The sequence below is a fragment of the Hyperolius riggenbachi genome, chromosome 2 (genome assembly GCF_040937935.1).
Source record: "Hyperolius riggenbachi isolate aHypRig1 chromosome 2, aHypRig1.pri, whole genome shotgun sequence".
In the NCBI taxonomy this organism is placed as follows: domain Eukaryota; kingdom Metazoa; phylum Chordata; class Amphibia; order Anura; family Hyperoliidae; genus Hyperolius; species Hyperolius riggenbachi.
Window position 1 is genome coordinate 161,751,945 of NC_090647.1, and position 21,273 is coordinate 161,773,217.

The 21,273-nt window shown below is 42.5% G+C and overlaps 1 protein-coding gene across 1 annotated transcript in view; it reads right to left on the bottom strand.

Moving 5' to 3' along the window:
* DNAJC15 (DnaJ heat shock protein family (Hsp40) member C15) overlaps positions 1 to 21,273 on the bottom strand; it is a 68,771-nt gene that overhangs the window by 26,607 nt on the left and 20,891 nt on the right. The window contains exons 2-4 of the mRNA XM_068267786.1: positions 9,900 to 9,951; positions 1,765 to 1,838; positions 1,539 to 1,615 (exon numbers count right to left, since the gene is read on the bottom strand). Of these exons, the coding sequence (XP_068123887.1) occupies positions 1,539 to 1,615; positions 1,765 to 1,838; positions 9,900 to 9,951 (203 nt within the window). The remainder of the gene's footprint in view (positions 1 to 1,538; positions 1,616 to 1,764; positions 1,839 to 9,899; positions 9,952 to 21,273) is intronic.

Sequence of the window (21,273 nt, forward strand, 5' to 3'; positions counted from 1 at the left end):
CTGAGCTGCGGCCAGATAGCCCTGGATTTCCTGCAGGCATGTTGTTACATAATACTGCATGTATTTCTTATGGAGGTCCTTTGCATTCACAGCCAGTTAGCAAATGGTAATCAAGCTAGCTCAGGATTGAGTGATTACTATTCAGCTGTGTGGAGATTTGCATACCTGCATCCATTGGCTGATGCCAGCATAAAAGTCTGCCTCCCATTTCATACCCCGCCCGTCATAGTGGTCAGTACGCTAATCTGCTGGGCACCTTGTAACTCTGTATAGTTCTGTTATTGTAGTTCTATGCGACCTTACAGACTTGCTAATATATAATTTATCCGTTCGTTGAGCCGTTTTTTTTTTCTTACTATTGTGTATTGCCTAGTTCCATGATTGATGGACGTTCGCTGCATCCGTGGTGGGTACGTGAAGTCCATTATCCAGATAGCTTGGATTCTGCCATCACCACGTTGGTGACTGGCAGTATTCCTGCTACTCTAGTCTCTGGGAACGTAACTATAGGCTGCAGTTGCTATTAGTTATGTTCTATCCTGTAGTCTTGCCTGGGTGGATGATGGCTGGTGACTGTTAGCCTGCTTGCTCTGCTTCTGTGGACTTGACTGTAAGCTGCGGTTGCTACTAGTTATGCTCCAATCTATAGTCCTGTCTTGTACCTGTCTGAATGCTTGTTATCGCTAAGGCAGCACAGTGCAAACTAAGGCAGCGCAACATCGCATTGCGCTGCCATTGTATTTTATTTGTAGCGATATCGGAAGCCCAGAGCTGCAGTTGCTCTGGGCAGCCTGTGTAACCTCTTCCATTATCCAGCTCTTAGCCTTGTTGCGCTGGGTGGTCAGAAAGTATGATCCCCCAGCATTACAACCGCAGCATTGCACTGTTCAATGCAGTGCAATACTATGGCCCATCGTTCATCTTCTGCGCCTGCCCCGTGCCCTAAGGACCAGATTTTCTGCCCTGTTCGATTAATACTTTCAAGCGATTTTTGGTCCAAATTTATCCGTTTGAATATTTGAAGGAAGTGATTCCCATTCAAGAGTGATCAAATCTGCAAAGAATCAAATGGAAAAAGTGTGTGTGTGTGTAGGTGTGTGTGTGTGTGTGTGTGTGTGTGTGTGTGTGTGTGTGTGTGTGTACCTTTACAGTTAAGGTGAAAAATAAATAAGGTCAGCTAATTCATGAGAAAAGCTTGGTGAATCAACCGCTTTACTGCTTGCTACAGGAAAATGTTAGAATACATGTAAGCAAGTGGTGATTGCGTGCCTATGACACATTGCAAGGAGAGTTCAATCTTGGATTTGCAGCCTCAGACAGGTGAGATAATCACATAGTCACAAAAGAGTGGTTTTCTAATAATGGCAATATAGATGTCAAGGGGGCATTTCACCTATTACACGATATAGTTCAGCTGGAAGATTAAGGGAGCCACAAATCCTTTAGAAGAGATGTCATTGTTGGACAGCTCTCATACTACCGGCATACAAGAAATGTGCTGTATTTACTTCCACAAAGGAAAACACAACAACACCCACCTGATGCCTAAAATTAGGCTGGCTTCTCTTCGATTCATTTTCTGCTCAAATCCGCCAGCGTAGTAATAAGAAAGTCTCTGCGGAAAGAAAACAAGTCACACTGCAGAAATCACAGCAATGTAACAGTAATCACACTCCTGGACGTGACCAGAAGCCCCAGCTGGAAATTACAGGCATGCTTCATAATGCTCTGCCTTACTTAGAAATGAAGTCAATTCGCACTTACCGAAGTTGGGATTTTCTTTGCATTCTCCATGATAATTCGAGCCAAGGGCTTGTGCAAGTGCAACGCAAGGCGACCTAGAAAACGCAACAATTTAATCATCTTCAACAGAGGTCTCCTTTAATAAAAATGATTATTTTCAAGCACGTAAAACAAACATATACTGTAGGCAAGTCTAATAGGGTAAGCATTATGTAACACCCACACCACCGAGACATTTGTCATTTGTGTGCAATCCTGTTAGTTAGGTAAATACGTGCTATTTGGCGTCTGTTATTAGATTTAGGCCTTGGCTATTTCAATTCAGTATCTTTTAATAGCTTTCTATACAGAAAGTCAGGGAAGAATAAAAATAAGCATCCCACAGGGCTCAGCTCTCATATTATTCCGTGTAAGATTCTTTGTATGAGAAAATCACAGAAGATAAACCTCCTGAACTGAAACTCCCTCCTGTGGTTATAATGACATTGAAGTATGAGGCATAAGAATACCAGCTACAGATACAGCCTGCTCACTGAAGAATGCAGTGCTATTTCTTAACTAGAGGTATCAAGAGATTTCACGGATTATCTTCCTTGATGGGCATTATTAGAGGTGTTGTCTTTAAATAATAGAAACCCATTTTTTTCTGTGAATAACAGGATTTCCCAAACCGGAGTTATGAATAGCTATGAGTAGTGTTAGTGTTTGAATTCAGCATCTCATATTCAGAATAACCAAATACTTCAGAACACCACATTTCAGCACCATTTCAATAAAGAGTAAGCAGACAGGGTCCATGGGGAGTTCACTTACTGCAGAGCATTGGCGGCGGTGCACACTCTCCACTTTCCTGTTTGTCTGGCACGCTACTCCTTCAGGCTGTAGCCTTCCTCTTTATTCTTGTGGATGCCTCTTCTCCTTGACCTGGCGGCAGGTACATACTCACATAACATGCTGCCGGATCAATGAGAAGAAGTGCCCATGGAAATGAAAAGTACACAGGAGGGAGCACGGTGGCCGGACGGGTGAGTGTGCCCCATTGGCAGTACTTTGCAGGGACGCCGAGGAGCACTATCAATACGAGGATACCTGATAGCACCAGCAGCTGGTGAAGAATGAAGAACAAAGGAGCCACCTAATGCAGCTATTGAAGGGAAGGGTGGGCTTTGAGACCTTAAAGTGGTCTGAAACTCTGACATAACATTCAATAAAAGAGTTTTCCTACTTTTTATTACTCATACAGTTATCATATTTGCTTTTGTGCATAAGTAAGATTGTCGGTTTACAAATTACACGTTTCCAAAGTGTAGTTTATCGTGCCCTAAAAGCTGTCATTGCATTTTATTGAAACTGCTTTTTATTATAGATTAACATCTTCTAATAAGCTATTCTGAACTGTGTGTGCCTGAAGTAGAGAGAGCTTCACAGAGAGCTCCTTTTCACTTGTTACACTGTGTTTACACACATTAGAATGTAAACAAAGATACTGTTATCTCCAGATTGGATGCGGATTTGAAGCTGAATTGCATGAGAAAGTGCTTTGTTTAACCATTTCAGTGATGTTCTGCTAAAAAAAAAAAGTCTGGGATAGTAACTTTCAAGCCGTGAGGAATCTTTTAGAGCAAAGTAGAAATGCTGACTTTCAGACCACTTTAAGCTGCATGGGGGGGGGGGGGGGGGGGGCATTGCTGCAAGACCTGAATCTGGCTGGTTGAGGATTTGAAGCATTATGTGTTGCTTTTCTTTTTTTTGTAAAAGAATGTATGGCAATATTTACTGGATGCCACAGAAAGCATGCAGTTTGAATTTGCTTTGACATGTGGAACACAACAATTTGTGGTACGTTTATGAGACATACGATATTGGATCATCTTATTTGCCTCAAATAACTCAAGAAGCAACAAAACGGAATTTGGAACAACTGACTGTTGGGAATGGAATACAGTAAGATTGTAATTAATGTACTTAAATTTATATGCTAAATACATAAAGATGTATAACAGTTTAGAAATAGTTCTTATTTTGGGACTAAAGTGACTGGGAGGAATAATAACATTCTGAGACATCCAAGTTATACCACACTAATGGTTGAAAGTGAGGAAGAGCTGAAGAGCCAGTTTATGAAGGTTAAAGAAAAAAAAATGCAATAGCTGACTTCCTGTTCAGTATAGAAAACTGAGATTTGTCAATGAGCCCCATTGAGGCGAGTTTTAAAGTGAATGTGCTGCCTCAGTGCATCAGTTGCCAGACGTGTTGACAATACAATGTCACAAGAACACATCCATTGCAGCAGACAATGCAGTGCTACATGCATTTTCAGCATGCATGATCCATTGCCATTACACTGAGAAAGGAAGGGAATCTGCCTGGTAAGGCATACACTGTATGTGGGTTATACCAGAATGCAATTTGCAAATCACAAACCATATATTCAATTGAAAATAGTACTAAAACAACTTAGCACATGTTGAAACTGAGAAATCGTGCGTTTCAAAAAAAAAAAAAAATGTAAGCTCATTTGGAATTTGATGCTAGCAGTACACTAGGACAGGGTCATATGTACTGCAATGTGTCATCACCTCTTCTTTCATTTTAAAAAGTGAAGAAACCCCCCTTTCCTGCTTTAGATAGGATTGTAGCTACTCAATAACTCCAGGTCTCTGGCCCTATTTCATAATGTGCCAAATTATTTCATTGGGTGCCAGGTGTGACCGTGTCCAGACTCATACTACAGAACCATGATGTTAAAATATATGCAGAATGTTTGGCATTGTCTTGCTGAAATAAACAAGGCCTAACCTTGGCATAATGCTATTATATAGTCTAAATTAAGAATTCCCCAAAGCTTTTATAAGGTTATATTGTAAAGCATTATTGTTGAATTTTAGCATTTGCCATTGCAGTGTTTTACACAGGGCTGTGGAGTCAGAGCAATTTTGGGTACTTGGAGTTGGAGGTTTCATAAACTGAAGAGTCGGAGTCGGATGATTTTTGTACCAAATCCACAGCCCTTGTAAGTGTAAGACTAAGGATTCAGAGTCGAGGAGTCTCAATCCATTTTGGGTACCTGGAGTTGGAGGTTTCATAAACTGGGGTGTCAGAGTAAGATGGTTCTGCACCCACCCCATAGCCCTGTAAAGGCTGTGGAGTAGGAGTTGGAGCAATTTGGGGTACCTGGAGTCAGAGGTTTCAAAAACTGAGGAGTCGGAGTTGGATTCGGATGATTTTTGTAACAACTCCACATCCCTGGTAAAAATGCATATTTGTGGACTTTAATGAAGTCAAAACATTTCTTATTTTACCCTGTAATAAGGATGTTTAACCTGTGGCCATCTTTTCTAAATGAATACAGTATATGCAGCTCCTATAGGATATGTGGTAGAAATTCCTACCCTAGCGTGTTGTGACAGTACTGGATGGATCAGAGGACTTGAAAGATGGCTAATCTCTCTTTATAATGAGGCTATATATGCAAAATCAGACAAAAGAAAGCTATAATGCATTTTGCTGCACAATCAAAATCTTTAAACAAAGTAGTTGAAGTCTACCTGAAGTGACACACTACAAAAAGCAACAGGAACAGGTGATATTACCCCTGCCATTCTTTCTCTCTCTCTCTGTAGGTATTGAACAGTAATCCCACCTGTCAATCTCTGGGCAGAGGCAACTGTCAGAGTGGGCTCTCCATGCTCTACTCAAAAAGAGAACAATAATTCTATCTCTGCCCACAAAGCGACATAAAAACTCCCTCCAGCTTTCCCATGCAGCAAGGGTAAGGCAGGCTGGGATGGCTTTGCCCAGAGCTTGACAAATGTGATTTACAATGCTACACTAACAAGGAGAGGCAGAGGGATAAGATAAAGTGTACATACAGGCACCCTGTACAAGAGGCTATTTTCACGTTATTACTTGTAATGTCACTTATGGTTAGCTTTAAAGGAAATCTAAACTTTTGCGAAAAGAAAAAAATCCCTTCTGAGTAAGGCGAGTTGATTAAATCCCGATATGGTAAATTAATCCTGAAATGAAAATTAGGTTTTTTTGTTTTTTTTAAATCAAAGACCATAACAGCAGTTTTCACAAGCATAATTGTAAGATCTAATGAAACCAATTACAAATAGTAATAGGCCATTTCATTTCAGAACACGAAGTCCAAACCCCTTAGCAGGTGATTGAGATATAATTTACATTAGTGTTGTTAAAAGAAGATTTGTTCCTTAGTGAAGACATTCGGCAGGTGAGAAATGACAGTACATGCACTGGAAGGTGAAACTGGGGGAGGAGGGACATAAAAGATCCCTCCAGTACCAATATTCCAAGCTTGAATTTTCTCAGCTAAGCATCAAAACAGCAGTCTCCTTGTTAGGACATTGCCATATTAGGGATACAGAGAGCCCAAATTCACACCAAGTGCCATATATAACAACAGTATATAGCCAGATGTATAGTAACTAGAGGATCTATTGATAGGTAATATCCTTGTACTTATAGCTCCTATAAGCATATGCTACTATATGGTTGATGCACTATCCGTAGGCAGCACACAACAATATTACCATTACCACCACCAGCAGTATAACTGCGTTATAATATTAGCTGGGGTCCATGATTAACGCAAGTGTGTCTACGGTAACACTCGCGTTAATCATTTATAACGGATTGCATTGACCGCTTAACTCACAGTACACTGCTGGCGGTAGTAACAGTAAGATTGCTGTGCGCTGTGTTGCTTCGTACATCAATCCCTATACTGTATGTCTAAAGATACACAGCTGCAAATACACAGCTGAGAATAAAAAGATTCCCCTATGTAAACTCGTTGACACAAGTGGTATGTGTCTCACCAGCCCTGTAGAACATCACTACATCAGGATCACTTTTAACAAGAAGGGGAGAGGGGGTACCCTGGTCTTAAATAAGGAGATCAATTTTGTATTAGCAGCTGAGAGATATTGCCTATATGTCTGTCAGTGTTCCCCGTAGCATCCCAGGTGGTCGAACACAGGTGGTCAGTGTTCCCCCGTAGCAGCCCAGGTGGTCAGTGTTCCCCCGTAGCAGCCCAGGTGGTCAGTGTTCCCCCGTAGCAGCCCAGGTGGTCAGTGTTCCCCCGTAGCAGCCCAGGTGGTCAGTGTTCCCCCGTAGCAGCCCAGGTGGTCAGTGTTCCCCCGTAGCAGCCCAGGTGGTCAGTGTTCCCCCGTAGCAGCCCAGGTGGTCAGTGTTTCCCCGTAGCAGCCCAGGTGGTCAGTGTTCCCCCGTAGCTGCCCAGGTGGTCAGTGTTCCCCCGTAGCTGCCCAGGTGGTCAGTGTTCCCCCGTAGCTTCCCTGGTGGTCGGTGTTCCCCCGTAGCATCCCAGGTGGTCGGTGTTCCCCCGTAGTTTCCCAGGTGGTCGGTGTTCCCCCGTAGCAGCCCAGGTGGCCGGTGTTCCCCCATAGCATCCCAGGTGGCCTTCCTACACCTAACGGCTGAGGCTTTTTTGCAGTTTGGAGACGTATCCATTAGAGGGGACTACAGAAATACCCTAAATAGAAGACAAGGAACTCTATATGGAATTACTCTGAGGTCATGTGAGTCATCTGGATTTGCGCTATATGCTTATCGGCCAAACGGCTGCTGCCATAAGTGCACCCTGTTGTCTCCCTCACTCCAAAGAGGCCAAATAGTATCTTATAGTTACCAGTACCTTTAGGTGTGGTGAGCATGGGATTGAATGCAGGAGTGCATGGTGGTATGTGGAGCGCTACCCTTATTTCTAATGCTTTTATGGTTTTTGTATTTGGATTAAGTACTATTAATATTTGAATACAGTTACCGTTTATATTTTCCACAACCTATTGAGTCGTGGCGCCATCTTTTGATATATACAGTGATTAGCGTTACTGGCGCTGTGACTCCTACATACACTGCAGTTTATTGGAGGAAGTACGTGGTGTTGAGAGTCACAGGTTACAATTCAAATGGTTTAGTGGTCCCCTATAGCTTCCATGGTGGTCAGTGATCCCATAGCTTAGTTGGGATGGTGGCATAGTTGGGCCCCACTAGTTTTACTGGGGGCATAGTGGGTCCCTTTAAGTTTCCCTGGTGGTCCAGTGGGTCCATCAGCTTGCCTGGTGGTCGGGTTCAGAGGGTGGCTAAGCACTACTCACCTCCCCTAGGTCCAGGGACAGGCAGCTCTACCTTCTGGCAGATATAACAGCACCAAAACATGGTGTAGATTTCAACCAGCATCATCTGCAAGTAGTTACTGCATATTCACTTTACAGTGCATGGTAAACCTTCTGTTTGGTGTTTATAGGAGCAAGTGAACCTCTTATTGCAGTCCACCACATAATCATAAGTTTAACTTGCAAAGTATTAACTAAACAAAAAAATTAATTTTCAAGATGTAGTTCCACTTTAAGATACAACTATTCACTTGTACTTACAAAGAGACATCTATAACGAACCAATTTTCATTAAAAGTGATGTAGTGGCTCTTCCCTAGCATTGCCATTTATTACAGTACTCTCCACACTGACAGTGCGATGTGGGCTGTGCAAAATACACAGCCAGGTGCATTTTATATGCATCAAAGCCAAGCAGCCTCATTCAGTACTGAATGGGCCTATGCTGCTTCCTACTACACCTCACGCTGTAAGAGTTTCAAATAAATGGTTCAAAAATATGCTTTCTTGAACATTCACTAGTGTTAACATTGTACTAGTTAGTAAATACCCCAAATCAATTAAATTGTTATGTACATTATTATAGTGGATATATTTCCTAGAGTATTCTTCAAATTTGCCAAGCATGGGCCATTGTAGAATACATCCATATTTACTTCAGCGCTAATATCTTGACATTTAACTGGGTGCAGAATATTGTAATTAGAACTAGGTATGCTGACTTCCTGTAGCCTCATGAAGCCATGTAGTGCCAAAAACTCCCACCTGGCAAATCCTCACCCTACACCTTACTCTAACCCTTCCCATCCTCTATGACCAATCCTAAACCCCAAGCAGACCAGTACACCGCAGCAGTCCTAAAAGTGTTCTTGTGCCTGACCCTAATCCTTCCCTCAAAACGACCTCACCATAACCTTTACCCCAAGACTAACCCACTTTATCCTTCAAACTATGTAACCTACCATTAATGTCAACCTAACCTAATAATTTTCCGTAACAGGTAACCTTAGTGCCCTAAAACCTACCTCTAAACTAATTTAATGTCTGACCCAAAGAAACTGGCCAATTCTGTATCAGTATGGGAGAGTCCAGACAATTACTTTGGCGTGACTGACTATAGGAACAGAGGCGGAATATACTACTTTGCTGTTGAAGTAAACAGCTTACTACATTGATATTTTCCCTGATTAAACACTGAGAGTGTGATTATTAAGGCCAGTGCACAAACCATGGAACACATTCTGAGCAGTGGTCAAGCAAAAAAAAAAAAAAAAAATCTGAATTCTTATATCTTTTAAAGCGGATCCAAGATGAAAAACTAACTATAACAAGTAACTTGTCTATATATCTTATCTAAAGTTTGGATAATTTACACAGCAAATCTAGCTGCAAACAGCTTCAATAGAATATGATTATTTCTTCCTGTGATACAATGACAGCAGCCATGTTGTTTGTAAACATTACACAGAGGCAAGCTTATCTGCATCTTGAGCAATCAGTCTGTGAAAAAAAACGAATCCCCTTCCTTATCCCTCCTGCCTCTTAAATCTCTGGCTAGTAATACCTCCCCCTCATCCTGCCCAGACTGAGCTCCCATGATCCCTTGCTACTGTCTGAAAATGCTTTGGCTCTCTGAAAACCTGTGGACGAGGCTTGTTTAGTTTATAGGGAATTAGACAATTAAAACAAAAACAAAAAAGTATTTGGCTTGAGGAATGCCCTACAAACAATAGGAAAGGAACACAATTATGCAATGAGTAAAAGTTCATCTCAGATCCAATATATATATATATATATATATATATATATATATATATATATATATTTTTTTTTTTTTTTTTTTTTTTTTTTGTAAACAGGCCTGTTCGTGAAGATTCCAAGTTATCGAAGAAGAGAACAAGCTATCGAAGAAGAGAACGAGCTATCGAAGAAGAGAGCAAGCTATCGAAGAAAAGAACAATATACTTGAGGAAGAACAAAATCAATTATCTGTACCTGCAAAGGCTGCAGCCACAAATCCAAGACCCACAGCAACCAATGTTTTTGCCTATAAAAAATAAATAAATAAAGGTTTATAATATACATTGACAACATCTAATGATAGAAAATATCCAGATTCAATGTGAACAAGAATGGATAGAGAAGGACTTGTAACAATATATGGACCTATCTTTTTCTTTTAACCACTGCCTGCAAAGTTGATACATTATAATGCCCTGTTTGACTGTTAACTGCAAGGGTATATTACTGTTTTTGCAAATAAGGGATTATAATTATTGATAGGGTACAGTGAGATAAAAGCCGCAAAACAGAAAAAAAAAATACACCTTTATTTACAAATACATTGCCACCATACATTATACTAGGAACATACCATATTTTCTGCCGTATAAGACGATCTAGAATACAGTGGGTTGCAAAAGTATTCGGCCCCCTTGAAGTTTTCCACATTTTGTCACATTACTGCCACAAACATGCATCAATTTTATTGGAATTCCACATGAAAGACCAACACAAAGTGGTGTACACAAACTGCTGTTCACAAACGCTGTCCAGTTAATCTGACTGAGCTGGAGCTGTTTTGCAAAGAAGAATGGGCAAGGATTTCAGTCTCTAGATGTGCAAAGCTGGTAGAGACATACCCTAAAAGACTGGCAGCTGTAATTGCAGCAAAAAGGTGGTTCTACAAAGTATTGACTCAGTGGGCCGAATAATTACGCACACCCCACTTTGCAGTTATTTATATGTAAAAAATGTTTGGAATGACGTATGATTTTCGTTCCACTTCTCACATGTACACCACTTTGTATTGGTCTTTCACGTGGAATTCCAATAAAATTGATGCACATTTGTGGCAGTAATGTGACAAAATGTGGAAAACTTCAAGGGGGCCGAATACTTTTGCAACCCACTGTATAAGATGAACCTAGGTTTAGAGGGCAAAAACAAGGGGGGGGGGGGGGGGGATAGTGAATGCTTCTGCTGTGACACTATCAGAAGAAGCCGTTACTTGAGGGGAAGTGCGGAAGAGAAGAGGTCCGCAATCCCCATGGGAGCTGCTGGATTAGGTAAGACAGCTGCTGCTACACTTCGACTTATACGGGGGGAGCAGGAGACATGCACTGGGGACAGAGCGGACACACTGGGGACACACTAGGGACACTTGAGAGACACAGACCCATTTGGGGGAGAACATCTACAAGATGCTCCTGGAGCATGGGAACACGTGTGTGTGTGTGTGTGTGTGTGTGTGCTGTGTGTGTGTGTGTGTGTGTGTGTGTGTGACCTTGTTAATCGTCATGATTTTCCTGTATACATTGTTGATTGTTACGATAAAAAATTTCAGTTAAATATATCATATACAGTAGGTACAAACTAACCAGCAATCTCATGGTGCACCAGAACTCGTTGGGGTGTGTAAGCGTCCTAAAAGCCTCCTTACTAAAATGCTATGGAAAGCAAAAAAGTTTGCTTTCTTAAAACAAAGTATTTGCGAGAATTCAGGTTGCAGTTAGCTCTGAGATGTCTCCCAGTGGATCACTTCTGAAATATGCAAATTAACATATCATATAGGAGACAAACACAGTGATATTTGAGAAGTGAAATTAAGTTTATTGGATTTACAGAAAATGTGCAATCATGGTTTAAACAGAATTAGACAGAAGCATAAATTTGGGAACCACAAAAAAGAAATGAAATATTTAGTAGATCCTCCTTTTGCAGAAATCACAGCCTCCAAAAGCTTCCTGTAGGTTCAAATGAGAGTCTGGATTCTGGTTGAAGGTATTTTGGACCATTCCTCTTTACAAAACATCTCTAGTTCATTCAGGTTTGATGGCTCTCGAGCATGGACAGCTCTCTAACTCACACCACAGATTTTCAATTATATTCAGGTCTGGGGACTGAGATGGCCATTCCAGAACATCGTACTTGTTCCTCTGCATGAATGCCTTAGTGGATTATAAGCAGTGTTTAGGGTCATTGTCTTGTTGAAAGATCCAGCCCCAGCGCAGCTTCAGTTTTGTCACTGATTCCTGGACATTGGTCTCCAGAATCTACTGATACTGAGTGGAATCCATGCATCCTTCAACTTTGACAAGATTACCAGTCTCTGCACTGGCCACACAGCCCCACAGCATGATGGAACCACCACCATATTTTGGTCTGTGGGTTGGCTCTGACTGTTCTCACCATTCAACGCTTCTGTTAATCCAACATTTTTCTTGGTCTGCCACTTCGAGCATTTACTTGAACTGAGCCTGTGGTCTTCCATTTCCTCAATATGTTCCTAACTGTGGAAACAGACAGCTGAAATATCTAAGACAGCTTTCTGTATCCTTCCCCTAAACCATGATAGTGAACAATCTTTGTCTGCAGGTCATTTGAGAGTGGTTTTGAGACCCCCATGTTGTTACTCTTCAGAGAAAATTAAAAGAGGAGGTAAACTTACAATTGCCCCCCCCCCCTAAATACTCTCTCATAATTGTATTTACCTGTGTATGTAGGTCAGGGGTCACTGAGCTTACCAAGCCAATTTGAGTTCCAATAATTAATTAGTTCTAGGGCTACTTTAACACCAAGACGTTGCGTTTTAGGGGATGTTAAGGTCGCATAACGTGCCCCTAACGCAACGCATGGTGGTGTTGAAGTTGGACGTCAGATTGAGCCACGTTATGAAGCTCTTGGTGGTCTGTTTTCGTTCTATCTATACTGATAGAACAGCCGCTCCAGGATAGCGATGGGAAGTCCGGATCTTTTTAAGGATTCGGATCATTCGAATCGGATCATTGAAAAGATCTGGATCTTTGAACCGAATCATTTTACTAGGGAAGCAGACTGGGTGAAATGACTAGCAGGACAGGACTTTCCCTGCACTGTACATTCTGTATGTTCTTGTTTCTTCCAGACAGACATCCACTGTGAATCATTCATTGTGATGATCCGGATGATTCGACTCACAAAAAAAAAAATCTGGATCAAATGAACGATTCGTTCATGATCCGGACAACACTACGAGTCCCACCACGAGTCACCACAGTGCAGTGAATATTAATTAGCCATGTGGCTAGTCACTGAGCATGTGCAAACAATCTAACGCAGCTCTATAGGGGTATAACGTACAGCATGCTGCACCTTCATTTAACGTGCAGCGTTATACCCTAATGCAACGTGTGCACTGTGAACAGCACATTGATTTCACAGTGCTGCGAGTTAGGCTGCGTTACTGGCAGCTGTAACGTGGGACTTTAACGTCCCACTGTGAAACCAGCCTAAAGGTTTTTGCAATCAATAAAATGACAACAGTGCCCAAATGTATGCACCTGCCTATTTTTAGTTAAACAATTATTGCATATTGCACACATTCTGTAAATCCTATAGGGCCCGTTTCCACTATCGCGAATCCGCATGCGTTGCCCGCATGCGGATTCGCACAGTCAGTACAAGTGGATGGGACTGTTTCCACTTGTGCGTTTCCCCGCACGTTTTTCTGTGCAGAAAAAATCTGCAGGGTAGGGCCCTCAGAATTCGCCAGCGTGTGGAATGCAAGCGAATCGCACGCAATGTATTTAATAGGGAAATCGCATGCGTTTTCCCCATGCGTTTTTTGCCGCGATTTCGCATGCGATTTCGCATAGGTATTAATACACAGGCAGTGACATGGTTAAATTCGCATACAGCCTTACCTATGCGAAATCGCATGCGAAATCGCGGCAAAAAACGCATGCGGAATCGCACCCGCATGCGATTTGCCTGCGGTGATTCGCCGGCGATTCCGCAACGCTATAGTGGAAACGGGCCCATAAACTTCATTTCACCTCTTAAATATCAGTGTGGGTCTCCTATATGATATATTTAACTGACATTTTTTATTGCAACAACCAACGATTTATACAGGAAAATCATGACAATTAACAAGGTTGGCCAAACTTTCCCACTGTATATGTGTATATATACAGGGGTTGGACAAAATAATGAAAACACCTAACATTTTGGCATCATAATCTTTGAACATGTTTTAGGCAATCAAAACTTGACATGTGTTAATTTTTTTATTATTTTTGTTATTTGACATGTTTAGTTAAAATAATTGTTTTTTACAGATATTAAAACCAAAGTTGGTTATAATTTATAAAAATGGCAGATCTCTCAGACTTTCAAAGAGGCCAAATTGTTGGTGCTCGTATGGCAGGCGCTACTGTAACAGAAACTGCCCGATGCTTGGCATTTAAAGAGTAACTGTCAGGCTGCAAAAGCTAATTTAAACCTCTAATCTCCTGTGTTAAACTGTTTAGAAGGAAGCCAAAAAGGCAATACTGAAGTTAAAAATCGCTCTTACTGTGATGTGTGCTGAACAGCAAGGCTGTTATTCCCAAGCTCTGTAAGGAGGCCGGCAGGACTCATAACAGATACTGCAAAGCATTCTGGGGCTGCTTCTCCCCAGTGCACTACCTTGGGTCATCCCCTTCATTTTCCTATTATGCCCTAAGGCTGCTTCACAGGCTCATGTTACAGCAGCTTCTAACAGCAGCAGCCTAAACTCAAAGCACTGAAAAATCACAGGGCACATGTTCCGTTAGAGTATACTGCATGAGTCAGCTATTGTTCCTAGCCACATAGCTAATTAATATTCACTGCATAGTAGTGTTGTCCATTAGGATCTTTTTTGTGAGTCGAATCATCAGGAAGCAGGGAGGATATGACATCACAATTGGCTTCATAGGAGACAGACAAACATGGAACCTGCCATGAGCTGTCAGGAGCATCATTCTCTGCAAATCCAATATAAAAATTCTGTGAAATCCAAACGTGGACAGTGAAATGCATATGTAATGTAAGTAGAGCCAATATTTAGCTACTGATATATGTGTTTTTTTTTCTCTGAGACCCTATACCTAACAGCTCCTCTTTAAAGAGGTACTGTCTCAAAAGTAATGACTGCCTTTGAAAGAGAGAGAGAGTAGAAACCACCAGAATTGGTCCCTCGAGCAGTGGAAAAATTTGATTTTCTCTGACGAATCATCGTTTATCTTATTTCCGACCGAGTGTACGTTTGGAGACAGCCGAAAGAAGCATTTCATCCAGACTGCCTTCTCCCAACCGTAAAAAATGGCAGGGGTTCTGTGATCTGGGGTGCTATTTCTTGGAAATCCGACAGTCCAATGATTTCCCTTCATGGAAGAATTAACAGCCGAGATTATTTAGGAATTTTGGGTGACCTAAATGGTCCTATGGTTCAAGAACTGTTTCCGGAGGGGAATGCCATCTTTCAAGATGATAATGCCCCAATCCATACAGCTAGAATTGTTGTAATGGCACTAGGAACATTCTAATGAAGTTGAGCATCTCATCTGGCCACCACAATCCCCAGACTTCAACATTATTGTGCATTTATGGTCGTTATTAGAGGTTCAAGTAAGAAGCCGATTTCCGCCGCAATCGTCTCTAAAAGAACTGGAGGGTGTTTTAATTGAAGAATGGGCTAAAATTCCTTTGGAAACAATTCACAATTTGTATGAATCTATCTATCTATCTATCTATCTATCTATCTATCTATCTATCTATCTATCTATCTATCTATCTATCTATCCATCCATCTCTAAACATTGGTGTTCCCATGCTCCAGGAGCATCTTGTAGATGTTCTCCCCCAAATGGGTCTGTGTCTCTCAAGTGTCCCTAGTGTGTCCCCTTCTGTCCCCAGTGCATGTTCACAACCCTCCCATGTCGCCTGCTCCCCCCGTATAAGTCGAAGTGTAGCGGCAGCTGTCTTACCTAATCCAGCAGCTCGCATGGGGATTGCAGACCTCTTCTCTTCCACACTTCCCCTCAAGTAACAGCTTCTTCTGATAGCGTCATCAGCAGAAGCATTCACTAGGGGGAGCCATGCGGAACAGAAGAGGTCTGCTATCCCCGCAGGAAGTCCCCGACATGGTGGCGCTTCGGCGGTTTGTATTGGTGGGCATTCATAAGTTGGGGATTCCGTGCATTCACCTTATAAGACGCAGAGACTTTTTCTGGGGAGAAAAAGCTCCAACTAAATAGGAAACAATGTATAATGCTTCACACTGTCCCAATTAAAAAAAAAATATTTAATATTGTAGATAAAACATAAAAATAATTACTAAAGACACAAATACATTCTTTTTGAAGTGAACCTTAAGCAGGGCAAAAAGTAAATTAGATATTTACCTCAGTAAAAGGGAAACCTTTGGATTATCCATCCTCTTAGAGCAAAATATTCCAGTGTTGGGGCCCCTCTCACCATATCTGACAAGGGCTTCTCCTTCTTGGATATATTCTCATGGCCGTGCTGCTATCCATGTATGATCGTGGCTGTACTGTGCAAGCGCAAATACAGTCCGTGCCTGCCCAGTAGCACAAAGTTTCTCATACATTCCCTCATGCACATGTCGCTTTGTGCTACTGGGCATATTCAAATCATACTTGCGTATGCGCTGTACCTCCGCGCTCGTACACGGACAGGAACACAGCTGAGAAGAAGAGGCTCCTGGCCAACAGCGCAGGTGCTGAGCAGGAAACAGAAAGGCTTTGGAATATCCAGATGCTTCCATCTACTTAGGCAAGTATCTAACGTCAGGAGGGAACCTGAAGCAAGAAGTACTTTGAGGCTGCAAACATTTATGTCCTTTTAACCACTTAAAGAGAATCTGTATTGTTAAAAATCGCACACAAGTAAACATACCAGTGCGTTAGGGGGACATCTCCTATTACCCTCTGTCACAATTTCGCCGCTCCTCGCCGCATTGAAAGTGGTTAAAAACAGTTTTAAAAAGTTTGTTTATAAACAAACAAAATGGCCACCAAAACAGGAAGTAGATTGATGTACAGTATGTCCACACATAGAAAATACATCCATACACAAGCAGGCGTGTATACAGCCTTCCTTTTTGAATCTCAAGAGATCATTTGTGTGTTTCTTTCCCCCATGCACTGAAGTTTCAGGCTGTTCTTTTCTTCCTGCAAACAGCTTTGGCCCTTGTCTGTAATTCTTCAGTATGTGAAAGCCCAGCCAGCTCAGAGGACGATTTATCCAGCTTGTAAAAGATAAGAGAGAAGAGAGAAGCTGCTCTAATCTGAAATAACACACAGGCAGTGTGCAGAGAGGGGCCTGGAACGGGGGAGTTCATAGCAGAACCACAACACTGAAGAACTTGGCAGCCTTCCAGACCACAGGCTGACAAGTCTGACAAGAGAAAGATACATTGATTCTATTACAGAGACATTGATGGTATAAAGTGCTGCAGTAAGCCAGAACACATTAGAATAGCTTTTGGACCTTGTAGGATGATAAAAAAACAGGATGCAATTTTTGTTACGGAGTCTCTTTAAGGACTGCAGATCATAAAAACGCCTTAAAGAGACTCCGTAACAAAAAATTGCATTCCTGTTTTTTTATCATCCTACAAGTTCCAAAAGCTATTTCTAATGTGTTCTGGCTTACTGCAAGCACGTTCTACTATCACCCATCTCTGTAATAAATCAACTTATCTCTCTCTTGTCAGACTTGTCAGGGCCTGTGTCTGGATGGCTGCCCAAGTTCTTCAGTGTTGTGGTTCTGTGATGCACTCCCCCCATCCAGGCCCCTCTCTGCACACTGCCTGTGTATTATTTAGATTAGAGCAGCTTCTCTCTTCTCTCTTATCTTTTACAAGCTGGATAAATCCTCCTCTGAGCTGGCTGGGGCTTTCACATACAGAGGAATTACATAACAGGCAGAGATGTCTGCACTCTGCAGGAAGAAACAGCCTGACACTTCAGTGGAAGATAGCTGCAGGGGGAAAGAAAACACACAAATGATCTCTTGAGATTCAAAAGGAAGGCTGTATACAGCCTGCTTGTGTATGGATGTATTTTCTATGTGTGGACATACTGTACATCAATCTACTTCCTGTTTTGGTGAGCCATTTTGTTTGTTTATAAACAAACTTTTTAAAACTGTTTTTAACCACTTTTAATGCGGCGAGGAGCGGCAAAATTGTGGCAGAGGGTAATAGGAGATGTCCCCCTAAACGCACCTGGTATGTTTACTTTTGTTCGATTTTTAACAATACAGATTCTCTTTAAGGACCAGACACTTTTTCCATTCAGACCACTGCAAGCTTTAACGGTTTATTGCTCGGTATCATACACAACCTACTATCTAAATGAACTTTACCTCCTTTTCTTGTCACTAATACAGCTTTCTTTTGGTTCTATTTGATTGCTGCTGTGATTTTTAGTTTTTATTATATTCATCAAAAAAGACATGAATTTTGTCCAAAAAATGATATTTTTTTTAACTTTCTGTGCTGACGTTTTTTAAATAAAGTAAAATTTCTATATAAAATTTTTGTCCAAAATTTATTGTCTTTGAGATAAAAAAAAAAAATTCCAATAAGTGTATATTTATTGGTTTGGGTAAAAATTATAGCGTTTACAAACTATGGTGCAAAAAGTGAATTTTCCCATTTTAAAGCATCTCTGACTTTTCTGAGCACCTGTTCTAGCACCAGGTTTCATGAGGTGCTAGAATTCCAGGATAGAATACCCCCCCCCCCCCCCCCCCCCCCAATTTGGAAAGAATACATCTCCAAAGTATTCACTACGAGGCATGGTGAGTTCGTAGAAGATTTTATTTTTTGTCACAAGTTTTTCCATTTCTGCCTAACGTGACAAAAAAAAAAAAAAAAATGAAATCTGCCACGGACTCTCCATGACACCTCTCTGAATAACTTTGGGGTGTCTACTTTCCCAAAATGGGGTCATTTGTGGGGTGTGTTTACTGTCCTGGCATTTTGGGGGGTGTGCTAAATTCTGTAAGCAACCTTTGTAAAGCCTAAAGGTGCTCATAGGACTTTGGGCCCCCTTACTGTGAAACCAGCCTAAATGGACAATTGTGTGTGTGTAAAAAAAAAAAACAAAAAAAAATCATTTACAGAGCCATTTTCTCCCACCCAGCATGGGTATGTGTAAAAATAACACCCCAAAAAACATTATACCTGTTTCTCCTGAGTACGGCGATACCACGTGTGACACTTTTTTGCAGCCTAGGTTCTAGGCTGCAAAAAAAAGTGTCACACATGTGGTATCGCCATACTCAGGAGAAACAGTATAATGTGTTTTGGGGTGTATTTTACACATACCCATGCTGAGGTGGGAGAAATGGCTCTTGTAAATGATTTTTTTTTTTTTTTTTTTTTTTTTTTTTACACACACAATTGGTCCATTTAGGCTGGTTTTCACAGTGGGACGTTACAGGCGCACGTTAGAGCAGCCTGTAACGCACCCCAGCCAGCACAGCAATGAAAAATCAATGGGCTGTTCACAGTGCCCACGTTGCGTTACTCAGTAACGCTGCGCCATAACAGAACGTACTGCATGCAGTACTTTTATAAGCGGCTCAGAGCCGCGTTTAGACTGCTTGCACATGCGCCAGTAATGTTGGGGAGGAGCGGAGAGCCGGCCAGGCACATGGCTAATTAATATTCACTGCACTCAGTGACAAGCAGTGTTTACTTCCTGGAGCGGCGCCGCTCTGTGCGGCGATTGGCCGGGTGGGACCACGTGATGCCGCATGTGTCCAAGAGTACGCATCACGGGACAGCCAGAGTGAGCTGCACAACGCGGCTCACTCTGACGTCCACATCAGAAAGCACCAGGCGTTGCGTTAGGGGGGGACGTTATGCGACCATAACGTCCCCCTAAAACGCAACGTCCTGGTGTGAAAACCAGCCTAACAGAGATATTTCTCCCACCACCCGCATGGGTATGTGTAAAAATACACATTATACTACTATGCGTACCTTTAGGATTTCACAGGTCATTTTGAGGCATTTGGTCTCTAGACTACTCCTCACGGTTTAGTGCCCCTAAAATGCCAGGTACAGTATAGGAACCCCACAAGTGACCCCCATTTTAGAAAAGAGACACCCCAAGGTATTCCGTTATGAGTATGGTGAGTTCATAGAAGATTTTATTTTTTTTTTGTCACAAGTTACGGAATACCTTGGGGTGTCTTCTTTCTAAAATGGGGTCACTTGTGGGGTTCCTATACTGCCCTAGCATTTTAGGGGCCCAAAACCGTAAGGAGTAGTCTGGAAACCAAATGCCTCAAAATGACTGTTCAGGGGTATAAGCATCTGCAAATTTTGATGACAGGTGGTCTATGAGGGGCCGAATTTTGTGGAACCGGTCATAAGCAGGGTGGCCTTTTAGATGACAGGTTGTATTGGCACTGAAGTGCAGGAAGCGCAGGATGTTGTCAAATGGTGACCTGGACATGGCAGCAGAGAACATGGGCATGTGATGTATTGGGTGCGTAGACCAATAAGACAACAATACATTATTTTTGACTACACCCATGTTAAGGAGAAGGCCCCACAAAATGTTACGTTCGGAAACTTGGAGTGGTTTCCACCGAAAAGGCTGGGCATGGTAGCTTCTTGGATTGGTGGTTGTGTATTGTGCGGCATAACGTTTGGTCTCAGCCACAATTAAGTCGTAGAGACCAGCAGTGATCAGAAAAAAAAATTCTGTCACTGCGGTGGCGCGGGTGAGGGTTTGGCCGGGTGATCAGAAGCCTGCAGGGGGCAGATTAGGGCCTGATCTGATGGATAGGAGTGCTAGGGGGTGATAGGTGGTGACAGGAGGTGATTAATGGGTGTCTCAGGGGGTGATTAGGGGGGGAATAGATGCAATCAATGCACTGGGGAGGTGATTGGAAGGGGGGGGGGGGGAATTGTCTGAGGGCAATCTGAGGTTGTGGGCGGGTGTTTGGGTGCCCGCAAGGGGCAGATTAGGGTCTGATCTGATGGGTAGCAGTGACAGGCGGTGATAGGGGGGGGGTGATTGATAGGTGATCAGGGTGTGATTAGAGGGGAGAATAGATGCAAGCAATGCACTGGGGAGGTGATCAGGTGGGGGGGTGTGAGGGCAATATGAGGCTGTGGGTGGGTAATTGGGTGCCCGCAAGGGGCGGATTAGGGTCTGATCTGATGGGTAGCAGTGACAGGTGGTGATAGGGGGCGATTGAAGGGTGATCAGTGGGTGATTAGAGGGGAAACAGATGTAAACAATGCACTTGGGAGGTGATCTGAGGGGGGGGGGGTCTGCGGGCGATCTGAGGGTGTGGGCAGGTGATCAGGTGCCCACAAGGGGCAGATTAGGGTCTGATCTGATGGGTGGCAGTGACAGGTGGTGACAGGGGGTGATTGATGGGTGATTACAGGGGAGAATAGATGTATACAGTACACGGGGGGGGGGGGGGGGGGGGGAGGATCTGAGGTGTGTGTGTGGGGGGGTGATTAGGAGCCCCCAGGGGGCAGTTTAGGACCTACCGTATATACTCGGCTATAAGTCGAGAAATTTTG